The sequence below is a fragment of the Dendrobates tinctorius genome, unplaced genomic scaffold (genome assembly GCF_039654945.1).
Source record: "Dendrobates tinctorius isolate UK_male_01 unplaced genomic scaffold, ASM3965494v1 ptg000044l, whole genome shotgun sequence".
NCBI lineage: Eukaryota > Metazoa > Chordata > Amphibia > Anura > Dendrobatidae > Dendrobates > Dendrobates tinctorius.
In genome coordinates this window covers 4606536-4619519 of record NW_027361712.1, presented here as the reverse complement: position 1 = coordinate 4619519, position 12984 = coordinate 4606536, and the positions used below count along the sequence as shown (strand labels likewise).

At 41.1% G+C, this 12984-nt stretch overlaps 1 protein-coding gene across 2 annotated transcripts in view; it reads left to right on the top strand.

Annotated features, from left to right (window-relative positions):
• The window catches only part of CNTNAP4 (contactin associated protein family member 4), a 1095419-nt gene that overhangs the window by 620259 nt on the left and 462176 nt on the right, over positions 1-12984 (top strand). For both annotated transcript variants that reach the window (XM_073575315.1, XM_073575314.1), the window contains exon 15: positions 623-750. In XM_073575315.1, the coding sequence (XP_073431416.1) occupies positions 623-750 (128 nt within the window). The remainder of the gene's footprint in view (positions 1-622; positions 751-12984) is intronic.

Here is a 12984-nt window from a genome sequence, read left to right as displayed (position 1 = left end):
GCTTATTTGCTTTGGCCAAAATATCAACCAATACGTTATTTAATGTATTTATCATATGCACTATTTTTGTCTTTTATTGCACTCTTTATCATTTTTGCATGATGCAGCCAGGCTCCTTTTTGCTGGGTGGGTGTACTGAGGCATCTGTCCCTTTGGGGTGCTTGTATATAGTACTTGGCAACCTGCCTGACATAATATCATGGGCATCATCAACAGGCTGTAAGACAATCACTTTGCATCACACATACCTGTGCGACTGGCGTTCTACTCAAGCCTCATTTGTGTGCATTTTTTCTACTAGGCAGCTAACCTCTGCATACTTTGGTAGGTGTGTGGGTGGCAGGTCTTTTCAGTAGTTTGCATAGTTTGCATGTGTGGTGCCCCTGCCTTTATAGTGTGGGCCTGCTGCATCCTCCTAGTGATAGAAACAGCCATCTGACAGGTTTTGGTAAGACTGTTTTCTTTATGGTATGTTGTCCCTAGTAAAACAACCACTATAGCTAAATTAAAAGCTGCATTTTACAAAAAACCTTTTTTTTATCTTCTCACTGTATATACTAACATCAAATTACGTAGCTTAGGTTATGTTTGATTATACTCATTTTTTATATTCAAATTTCAGGTCAAACGACAAAGGATTCTTGTCTAACAAAGATCATCTCCCAGTGACACAAATAGTGATTACTGATACGGACAGACCACACTCAGAAGCTGCCTATCAACTTGGCCCTCTACTATGTTGGGGGGATAGTAAGTACAATCCAATGTGTTCTATAAACAATACATGGAAAACTTTTATACCTGGTAGATGTTTAGCTGGTACTTCTTTTGATTCTCCTCCATTTATGAAAAATATCACATTTTATACTGTACATTAAAATATACTATTAAAAAGTAACCAAATGTTTAAAAGGCCTTTTCATATGTCAATTTTCTATAATTACGAGCAAATCGATGGGGTTATGTGTCCTGAGATTATAAACGACAGAGAGAAATAAACTAAATGGAACAGGGGCCAGGGGATAAAAACAGATGTACTACAGCAAACCACAGACACCTCTACAACAATTCTATTCCATTCACTTAGCTTTAGCACACAGCACAGGAAGATGAATCTTTTACTGGCAGGGACAAGAATGTCTGACCAGTTTATATAGAAAGAGATAATGACCACATCAAAAGCAGCTGAAATGGCGCTGCTTGTTTCTGACCTGCATGGAAAGGGCTGTTAACCTCTTCAGGATCAGGAGAAACTAAATCCATTTAATATGGGACACAAATCACACCATCTTTAAAGAAGACCTGTTATTCATTACCCAACGAGAGCAACAAATTCCAGATCTTCCAGGGCAACATGACACCCTTGTGGCAGGTATCCCTTTGAGGGTACTGTATCCTGTGGGCACTATGCATAGTCTAGTAACATTTTTTCTGTTAGCACTTTTAGTTGAAATAATTCAGTAACATTGTTTTTACGAATAACAGTAACCACTTAGGCTGAACTCAGATGATTACAAATTGAAATCAAAGCAAGGTATGCATTAGTATTTGATTGCAGCAATATAGTAAGTGAACTATTTGGTGTGACACATGGTGAACTTCCATGATGCAATGTATTATTTATTTTACTCAGTTATATAGCACCATTAATTCCACAGCACTCTACAAAGATCATCACTCTACCCATTGGGGTTTATAATCTAGATTCTCTATCAGTATGTCTTTGAAATGTGTGAGGAAACCAAAGTACTCAGAAGAAACCCACATAAACACAGGTAGAACATACAAGCTCTTTGCAAATATTGTCTTTAGTGGGATTTGAACCCAGGATCTCAGTGCTGCAAAGCATCAGTGTTAACCCCTGATCCACCATTTTGACCCACATGCTATGACTTACTGTAGCTGTACTGTAACTACCTAGGCATTATATAGTTTCCCCAAAATCAGTTGGCAGCCACATTGTTTTTGATCCCAATAAAATCCAAACCAGAGATGAATTTTAAAATGGTTCCATGTGTTATGGTCCTGATTGTATGTGTTTAGGTATACAGTACTTCTTAAAAATGTTAGACTTTGTAAAGAAAGGGAAAGGTCTTGTTTATACTGATAAAAATAAGTTTACCAGCAGGTTTAACTAAAATGTATACATTTTGCAGAAGATATTTTCTAGCAATGACTGTTCTAACATAAAACCAGTAATTCCTTGTTTCTTAGTGACAGAAATGTTATTGTTTCCAACAAAAGCTAATTGTCCATACTTTACTTTCAAGTAGTTCTGCCATTAAAACAAATGCTGAATCACTGGATGATATATTATTTAGATTCATTTATTTACCAATGTTTGCAATAATTAAAGTCTCAACATTGTGTAACAGAAACACTTTTATGTAGGTTTAGATAGAAAATGAATAAATGAATAATATTTTCCATTGAGTAAAAGTATAGGGTGGCAGCGATTCACAGTAAAATACAGAGTAAAGAAGCAATTAGAAGATGATGATTCATGCACTCAAAAACCAAGATCAAAAAGTTAGACAAGCTTAAATTACATGAAACATCCTTGAAACTACATATATTTAAAAAATGAATTGAAAATGCTAAAACTTAAAATAACTAGTGGAATTAATTTAAATGATTGGTAATGTATTGGGGAGATTTAATGGCATTATTTTGCTTCAATAGAATGTTTATTTAATTTTCAAAAATATATCTTTAAACCATTCATGACCTTTCATGTCTATTAATGTCAAAGGTCATGTCCCTGCCTTTGATGTGGGCTAGCAAGACAAGCCCACATTTTTCCCGACATATGATGACTGATTTAATCAGCCATCATGTGCCCTTAACACTCATAGGTGGATAAGTGCTCCACCAGCAACTGTTAAACAGTTATATCCCACTGTCAGTCACTGACAGCAGGATTTAACATGCAGCAGCAGAAAGCTTGCCATAGATTCTGCCCATCGGTGCCCTTGTAACGTGATTGCGGGGCTCCGATGGGTTGTCATGACAGCCGATGATTTGCTGATGACCCCTGTGCCTGTCATTATGTTCCTCATGTGAAAGCCAGCCAGTGGTCGGAATTCACAGGAGATTGTGATTTTTGCTATACATAGCAGTACTTATGCTCTGCTATGTATAGCACAGGTGATAAGACTATCGCAGCTTGAAGTCTAATAAGGAGACTATTGAAGTCAATAAAAAAATGTGAATTTTTTTAAATATGAAAAAATAAAAAAACACAAAAGTTCAAATTACCCTCCTTTTGCCCCATTAAAATGAAAACAACTTAAAAAAATGAACATATTTGCTATTGCTGCATTTAGAAATGTGGAGTATTGTTAATGCCTACTACAACTAGTGATAATTTTCAGTTAATAGCATGTTAAATACCGCCATTTAATGGGGCTGATAATTGTACAGTCCAGTTTAGTGCCCACTACAATTAATGGGTTGCATTTATTCAGGAACGGGTTAAGTACAATCACCAAGAAGATTTGTTGTCCTTTAACACATGATATATAAATAGGTATTGATTACAACCACCAAGTTGAGCGTTATATGTGTATACAATCTGCTATTTATTAGGTTTTAAAAAAAGAGAATTAGGGTAGTAAAACTGATTATCTAGTTTAGAGTCGGAGCCTTTATACAGCAGTTTATACTATAACCAGTGGAGATGACTATTTATTGCTGGGTGATTATAACGGAGTCCCAGCAGTTATGATTGTACCTATTTGCACCAGATAATTTCTTTGAATTGCGATCATTCGATTCTTTTAGGGATTATCACAAATAATTTCCTTTGACAAATTGTATATTTAAATGGCTTCCTTTGTGGAAATATGGTTATGTTTGTTTGTGTGCACCTTTTGTTGCTTTTTAATATATACTGTACTTGAATAGCTGCAGTATATATCTTAATTACTACTCCAATTGGATTTTACAGTGAAAATGAATAGTTTTATTCAAAAGTACAACTCGTCCTCTGAAAAACAAGCCCTCACACGGCTATGTGGATACAAAAATAAAAAAGTTATGGCTCTTAGAATAAGAAAAGGAAAAAAAAAGTGCAAAAACAGAAAGTCTCAAGATCATAGTGAGATGCAGGGAGAGGCAAAGGGATGAAGGGGCTTACCATGTTGAGAATGTGTAGCTGGAAATTTGGTCCGGAGTTCCTCCTGAGGGTGCCGTTTCCACTGGTGAACACAGGAAGGTAGAAGAAAAAAGGGGGAAATATTCTGGCACAACCATCCAGGGAAAAAACGCATTTTTTATTCAAATATAGTTAAAACATTAAAAGGCGAGGCCTCATCTTTTAATGTTTTAACCATGTTTGAATAAAGAATCCATTTTATCCCTGATTGTTGTGCCAGAATCTTTCCCCATTTTTTCATCTACAGTAAATCATGGGGTAAAGACAGGGGAATAGGTAAGGGTATTATATGCCAGTTACATGTGAGATATGGGGTTAAGTGTAATGGAACTTCAGATTTCAAACTTCTCCGTCATTCCCATGACTTATTAAATTTTCCCACCATCTGTTGGCTGTTGGAAAATTTTCATTCATATGTGTAATTTTAGTTAACTTTCCTAACAATTTCTTCATTAATTTTATACCTCTGAGTGGTAGATATTAATTTTGCTGTTGGGTTGTGACTGCACAAAATTATAAATGGTAAAGAAATACTGTCAATGCCCAATCTAAGGAAATTTGTTCTGCACTCATGTTTATGCTACATGAATAAACTTTGCCTTAGTAGAGATTGCATGTTAATCCACAGTGAAAATAAAATTTGACAAAAGTTCTTAAAACTCTGAAATAAGTATTCGTATTTCAATTCGTCTCCAGTATTCTTTAGACTCATTGGGACACATTTTGCTAACTTGTTTGGTGTATTATTCCATTAAAATTTATAATTTAGACAATGGTTTGTGGTAGTTAGTGCAATCACAAACTTTTTAGGGATGTATTATGGGTAGAGTTGAGCATTTCGATCAGTGGAAGATTAACTTTAATTCAAATTTTCTGTAATTTGTGATAATGCTTTTATATTTGATTTACAAGGATCTTGCCCTGCACCATTTCATACTTTGCTGAAGCATGAGAGAGAGGTCTTTTGAGAATTTTTCAGCCCAGGCTTCTTAACAATGCTTTGCAGCTATGACATCATATGTTCTTCCATCCTATCCAGTGGACTATCCAACCTTGTACAGCTGTACTTATTATATTTCGTGTTGGAACAACAAAACTGCTTTCACTGTGTTTTGTCATATTATTTTCCCTCTTCACATCCCATCTCTGGACAGCAGTGTGCCAGAGATCAATGGGTCCCGGAGGAGCAGCGCTTCATGCATGACTGGCAGTGTGCACAGCAGAGTTGGTACATATGCATGTTTGAGATTTTAGTTGGCGGTTTAGGTAACTAGATGCTAAATAGGGATTGATGGTAGTAAACTTGTAGATGTTTTATAAAGTTATAATATAGAAATGTAGAATCTAATCATGAGTCCAGAAAAGTTTATTAATTAGAGATGATCAAATTTATTTGAGTGTAATTGAATTTTCCTTGAATTTTACAAAAATTTGTATTCTCCAGAATCCAAATATTTTACTATTTATTTCAACAAAATGACAACATACTGTGGCCATTATTTTGAGCCTCCACTTTTCCCTTCCAACAAGTGAATCCTCTTTGGCTTCTTCAATGCAGGTCATGGCTTCTGGTTTGACTAAGCCTCTTACGTCACATAAAAATGTGCTGTTGTGACTTCATGACAAGAGATGAGCTAATATTTCAATGTTCTATTGGGATTACAATATCTGAATTTGCAATATTCGCCAATTTATTCATTGAATATTTGCTGAACATAGCCGAATGCCATTACAGTCAATGAGAGGCAAAATCAAACGCAAGCAAAACACCTTCAAATGGCCCCAAAAGCTGACAAAACTGTTGTGAGTTCATTTTCCCCTTCACCATTGAGGTCTGATGAACTCCCTCTTCTGGTGAAGGAAGGTAGTGAGGCTGATTACCAAGCACCTGAGCTGGATGATGATGACTGGGTGATGGGAATTGCTGACTAGTTATAAGGCAGCTGACGCCCCTCTGCCTTGCTGGTGAATCTCTGAGGGATTCTAGGAGACCAGTCTGATTCCTGCTCCTCAAAAGCTAAGTTTTCTGCTCTGCTTTTTGCATTTGTGTTTGGGTTTTGTTTTGCCTTGTTTTTCTTGATTTCTGCCATTCCCTGCTGGGGTGAGCTGAATTCCTTTTTGCTCTGTCTTCAGAAAATACCTGAGTACTGATATAGTCTTTTTGAAGCCTAGCGTCTTCAGGGCTTTTTTCCCTATCAGTCTGTTGGCTCTTGTTTTGATAGGGTTTTGGCGGATTGCAGACAGCAGCTTTTCTATCCTGTCCTATTTAGTTAGCTTGGGCCCCATCATTTGCTCAGCCTATCTTTCTATCTGTGTGAGTGTTTTTTCAACTTGCTTCACAGTCATTATATGTTGGGGGCTGCCTATTGCTTTGGGGTCTGCTCTGGGGCAGTTTAGATTTCCCTTTCTGTCTTTAGGCTGTTTAGTTCTCCGGCTGTGATCGAGGGGTTTAGGGCACTGTAGGAACTCCCCACGGCTACTGCTAGTTGTTGTTGATAGGTTCAGGGGTCTGCAATCCGATAGCTGCCAACTTCTCTGGTTTTCTGGACTTAGCTAGTATTTCTGTTTTTGCCTCCTATTGTGACTCATTCATAACAGAATCACCAGCCATACCGCAGATCCTAGGGTACTCAATAGCAGGAAAAAATTGTAAAAAAAAAAAAAAAGTGTGTATATTTTTTCCTCTATATCTTTGAGGCCGTAGGGGGAATTTTTTTTTCCTCTCAATGGAGATAAAGCAATTGTCTGATCGTGTGGAGCAGCTCGCTGCGGAAGTGAGGGGAATTTCCGCCTACCTTGCTCATTCACATGCTGCTGAACCAAAGATCCCTACTCCTGATGTGTTTTTTGGGGATCGGTCTAAATTTTTGAATTTCAAAAATAATTGTAAATTATTTTTTGCCTTGAAGCCTAACTCGTCAGGGAGCTCCGCGCAGCAGGTTAAAATTGTCATCTCTTTGCTGCGTGGCGATCCCCAGGAATGGGCGTTTTCTTTGAAACCAGATGATCCTATTCTGACTATTGTGAATGCATTTTTTCAAGCCTTGGGGTTGTTGTATGATGAACCTAATGCTATTGATCAATCTGAAAAGATCCTGTTGGCATTGAGCCAGGGTCGAGATTCTGCAGAATTGTACTGTCAAAAATTCCAAAAGTGGGCGGTCCTTACTACCTGGAATGATAATGCCTTGGCAGCTCTCTTTTGGAAGGGTTTGTCAGAAGCCGTAAAAGATACTATGGTGGGATTTCCTGTTCCCTCTGGTCTTGACGATTCTATGTCATTAGCCATTCAGGTTGATCGGCGTTTACGTGAACGCAGGACTGCACGAGAGGTGTTGCCACCTGTTGAACAAGTGTCTGAACCTATGCAATGTCATAGAGTTTTGCCCAGGGAGCAACGTCAGGAGTTCAGAAGGCGTAATAAGCTGTGTTTTTTTTGTGGAGATGCCTCGCATATTATTTCTGTCTGTCCTAAACGAGAGAAACGTTTTGCACACACGTTTTCTGTGGGTGGTGTTCAACCTAAGTTTCTTCTGGCAATTACTCTGATCTGCTCCCTGTCCACATTTTCCGCCAAGGCTTTTGTGGATTCGGGAGCAGCCCTGAACCTAATTGACTTGGATTTTGCTAAACGTTGTAGATTTCCGATGACACCTCTGCGGACGCCTATCCCTTTGAGGGGGATTGAGGCTACCCCTTTGGTGAAAAATAAACCTCAGCTTTGGACCCAGATGGTTATGCGGGTCGCCCCAGACCATCAAGAAAATTGCAGATTTTTGGTGTTGCATAATTTGCATGATACCATTGTTCTGGGGATTCCCTGGTTGCAAATTCATAATCCAGTTTTGGATTGGAAATCTGTGTCTGTGGTGAGTTGGGGTTGTCGGTGTGCCCTTAGTGAGGCTCCGTTTTTTTCCACTTCTCCTCAGTCACATGATGTTCCTGACTATTTGGCAGACTTTTATGATGTATTTAGTGAGAATGAGTCTGCGTCTTTGCCTCCTCATAGGAGTTATGACTGTGCAATTGAACTGAGCCCTGGGTGTAAATTTCCCAAGGGTCGGCTCTTCAATTTATCTGTACCCGAGCACGAGGCTATGCGATCCTATATTAAGGAGGCATTGGAGAAGAGTCATATTAGACCATCCTCTTCACCCTTAGGGGCTGGGTTTTTTTTTCGTGGCCAAAAAGGATGGTTCATTAAGGCCTTGTATTGTTTATCGTGCCCTCAACAAAATTACTATTAAATATCAGTATCAGTTACCCCTGATTTCGGATCTATTCTCCAGAGTTAAAGGTGCTTGCTGGTTTACCAAGCTTGACCTCAGGGGGCGTATAATCTTATCCGCATTAAGCAGGGGGATGAATGGAAGACTGCGTTTAATACTCCGGAGGGACATTTTGAATACCTGGTGATGCCTTTTGGGCTCACTAATGCCCCTTCTGTCTTCCAGTGCTTCATGAATGACATTTTCCGAGACTTTGTGGATACATTTTTGATTATCTATCTGGATGATATTTTGATCTTCTCCAAGGATTGGGATTCTCATGTGGAACATGTTCGGACTGTGTTCCGGATCTTGACGGAGAATTCCCTGTATGTCAAAGGATCGAAATGCCTTTTTGGGGTACAGAGGATTTCATTTTTGGGATTTATTTTGTCTCCGTCAACTATTGAAATAGACCCGGCCAAGGTACAGGCCATTTATGATTGGGTTCAGCCCACTTCTTTGAAGGCCCTCCAGAAGTTTTTGGGTTTTGATAATTTTTAGCGGAAATTTGTAGCAAAATTTCCTAGTATTGCCAAGCCATTGACTGATCTGACTAAGAAGGGTGCTGATGTGTTGAATTGGTCTCCGGAGGCTGTTTCTTCCTTTCAGGAGCTGAAGCGAAGATTCACTTCTGCCCCGGTTTTGCGGCAACCTGATGTCTCACTCCCGTTCCAGGTAGAGGTGGACGCTTCTGAGATTGGTGCAGGAGCTGTTTTGTTCCAAAAGGATCCTGTAACATCTAAAATGAATCCCTGTGCTTTCTTTTCCCGAAAGTTCTCTCCATCTGAACGTAACTATTATGTGAGGAATCGGGAACTGTTAGCCATGAAATGGGCATTTGAGGAGTGGAGACATTGGTTGGAGGGAGCTAAACATCAAGTCGTGGTCCTCACTGACCACAAGAATTTGATTTACCTGGAGTCGGCCAAACGCTTGAACCCTAGACAGGCTAGGTGGGCCTTGTTTTTTACACGTTTTGATTTTGTGGTCTCTTTTCTTCCTGGCACTAAGAATGTCAAGGCTGATGCTCTCTCTAGGAGCTTCTTTGCTGATTCTCCTGTGGTGACCAAGCCTGCTACCATCATAGGCAAAGGGGTAGTTCTTTCTGCCATTTTGCCCGATTTGAGACGTGCTCTGGAAGAGTTCCAGGAGGACAAACCTGAGCATTGTCCCAGTGGAAAGTTGTATGTTCCTGACCAGTGGAAGAAGAGAGTGATGTCTGAAGTTCATTGCTCTGCATTGGCTGGTCATCCAGGTATTTTTGGTACTAGAGATCTGGTGAGTCGGTCTTTTTGGTGGCCCGCCTTGTCTCGTGATGTCAGGAAATTTGTGCAGTCCTGTGGGACTTGCTCCCGGTCTAAACCTTGTTCTCGCTCTAGTGGGTTGTTCATGCCTTTGCCAGTCCCCAGGAGGCCATGGACCCATATTTCAATGGATTTCATCTCTGATATGCCTGTCTCTCAGAGAATGACTGTTATTTGGGTGATTTGTGATAGGTTCTCTAAGATGGTTCATCTTGTACCACTCCCTAAGTTGCCATCTTCCTCTGAGTTGGTGCCCCTGTTTTTGCAACAGGTGGTTCGCTTGCACGGGATTCCTGAGAACATTGTATCTGACAGAGGAGTTCAGTTTGTGTCTAGATTTTGGAGGACTTTCTGTTCCAAGCTGGGAATTCAGTTATCCTTCTCCTCTGCTTTTCACCCTCAGACTAATGGGCAGACGGAGAGAACAAACCAGACCTTGGAGTCGTATTTGAGATGTTTTATTTCCGCTGATCAGGATGATTGGGTTTCATTTTTGCCCTTGGCTGAATTTGCTTTAAATAATAGAGCTAGTTCAGCCACTTTGATGTCACCTTTTTTTTGTAACTTTGGGTTTCATCCTCGATTTTCTTCAGGGCAGTTGGAGCCTTCTGCCTGCCCAGGTGTTGACACTGTGGTGGAGAGAATGCACCAGATCTGGGACCAAGTGGTGGATAAGTTATCTCTCTCCCAGGAAAAAGCCCAGCGGTTTTCCAACCGACATAGGACCATTGGTCCCCAGTTTAAGGTTGGTGATATGGTTTGGTTATCATCAAAAAATATTGCTATGAAGGGGGCTTCTCCTAAGTTTAAGCCTAGATTTATTGGACCTTACAAGATTTTGGAGATTATTAATCCGGTCTCTTTTCGTTTGGCTCTTCCTGTCACATTTAAAATCCATAATGTGTTTCATAAGTCCTTGTTGAAGAGGTTTGTTGAACCAGTAGTTCCTGGGGTGGCACCTCCGGACCCTGTATTGGTTGAGGGTAACATGGAATATGAGGTAGAGAAGATACTGGATTCCCATCTGGCTAGACAGAGACTCCAGTATTTGGTTAAGTGGAAGGGTTATGGTCAGGAGGATAACACCTGGGTCTCTGCCTCTGATATTCATGCCAAAAGATTGGTGAGTGCCTTTCATCGGGCTCACCCTGATCGCCCTGGTGGCGTGGATGAGGGTTCTGTGACCCCTCCTCAAGGGGGAGGTGCTGTTGTGAGTTGATTTTCCCCTTCACCATTGAGGTCTGATGAACTCCCTCTTCTGGTGAAGGAAGGTAGTGAGGCTGATTACCAAGCACCTGAGCTGGATGATGATGACTGGGTGATGGGAATTGCTGACTGGATATAAGGCAGTCGACGCCCTTCTGCCTTGCTGGTGATTCTCTGAGGGATTCTAGGAGACCAGTCTGATTCCCGCTCCTCAAAAGCTAAGTTTTCTGCTCTGCTTTTTGCATTTGTGTTTGGGTTTTGTTTTGCCTTGTTTTTCTTGATTTCTGCCATTCCCTGCTGGGGTGAGCTGAATTCCTTTTTGCTCTGTCTTCAGAAAATACCTGAGTACTGATATAGTCTTTTTGAAGCCTAGCGTCTTCAGGGCTTTTTTCCCTATCAGTCTGTTGGCTCTTGTTTTGATAGGGTTTTGGCGGATTGCAGACAGCAGCTTTTCTATCCTGTCCTATTTAGTTAGCTTGGGCCCCATCATTTGCTCAGCCTATCTTTCTATCTGTGTGAGTGTTTTTTCATCTTGCTTCACAGTCATTATATGTTGGGGGCTGCCTATTGTTTTGGGGTCTGCTCTGGGGCAGTTTAGATTTCCCTTTCTGTCTTTAGGCTATTTAATTCTCCGGCTGTGATCGAGGGGTCTAGGGCACCGTAGGAACCCCCCACGGCTACTGCTAGTTGTTGTTGATAGGTTCAGGGGTCTGCAATCCGATAGCTGCCAACTTCTCTGGTTTTCTGGACTTAGCTAGTATTTCTGTTTTTGCCTCCTACGGTGACTCATTCATAACACAAAGCACATCAAATTAGGGGCAGACACCAGAAAAGTGGCCTCAATTCACCCACAGTATAAATTGTAGCTTGGCACTGCAGCAATCAGCCATGCATGAGGTATTTTGGTCTGGACCAGCATTTACAGCTTTCAATTGAATGTCAAAGTAAGATGAGGTGAGTAGGGATCAGTGTGGACCTGCTGTGCTGGAAGCCCTGATACCACATGCAACAGTTCAACCTCATGCTCAGCCACACTCAAGTGACACAAATGTCAATTTTGTAGACTACTATTGTCAGAAAAATCTAAGTATAGTAGCACGGGTAGTTGACTCAAAGATGGTGGAGGGCTGCTGGTCTCGGAAACCCACTGCTACAGGCAACATGCATGAAGGACACCCAACCAGGAGTCTACACATTTACAAAAATTAGTGACAGACACCAACAAAGTGGCATCAATTGCAACAGAGTAGAGCTAGTGTAATGAGTACTGACACCCCTTCCACTACAGCCAATCCAGCAGATGGAGACTGTAATGGGCAAGGTGGGGAACCACTGTGCTGTATCACTCAGAAAACCTGGAGGGGTGTAACTAGGTGGCATATCAAATCCCAACTTGGATAAGTGGCAGCAGGCGAAAACTGCAACCCAAGAAGGGAGAAGAAAGTGACACCAGGTGTTACTTCAGGGCTGACCTGCAGAAGGTGGCAGCTGATCCCCTGGAGTGGGTAGGCTGCTATGACCCAAAGGAGGGATGAAGAATGTAGGCAGGCACTGTAGGGACACTGGAAACACGAGTGCAGATAGGACCGGCTGAGGAACAGAATAGCTCTGTCAGGTGTGGGCTGGACCGAGTGTTGGACAGATAGGCAATGGCAGGGGTGATCTGAACCTGCTTATGGACAGAAGAGCAAAGACATGTACAAGCAGATGGATAATGGGCAGACAAGCAAACAGCCGGACCCGGGGAACCTGACAACTAGCAAACATGCAAGGAAAGCTAACAACCTAGCTCAAGCACTTCAATATTGGAGGAGGAGCCTTAAATAGAAGATGTCAGCCAGCAATTGGCTGGGAACACCTTATGTCAACAAGGGCGATTCCTTCAAGAGGGAGTGCACACCCTAAGCATAGTGACTGGGCTTAAAACTGACCCTTGGGAGAGACCAACACATAGGGGGCAAGATGAGGAGGTGGTGTGTGAGTGGGAGACACTGAATGTCCTGTCTGTTAGATGCAAGGAAATCCAACAGATGGCCAAATCTGTAAT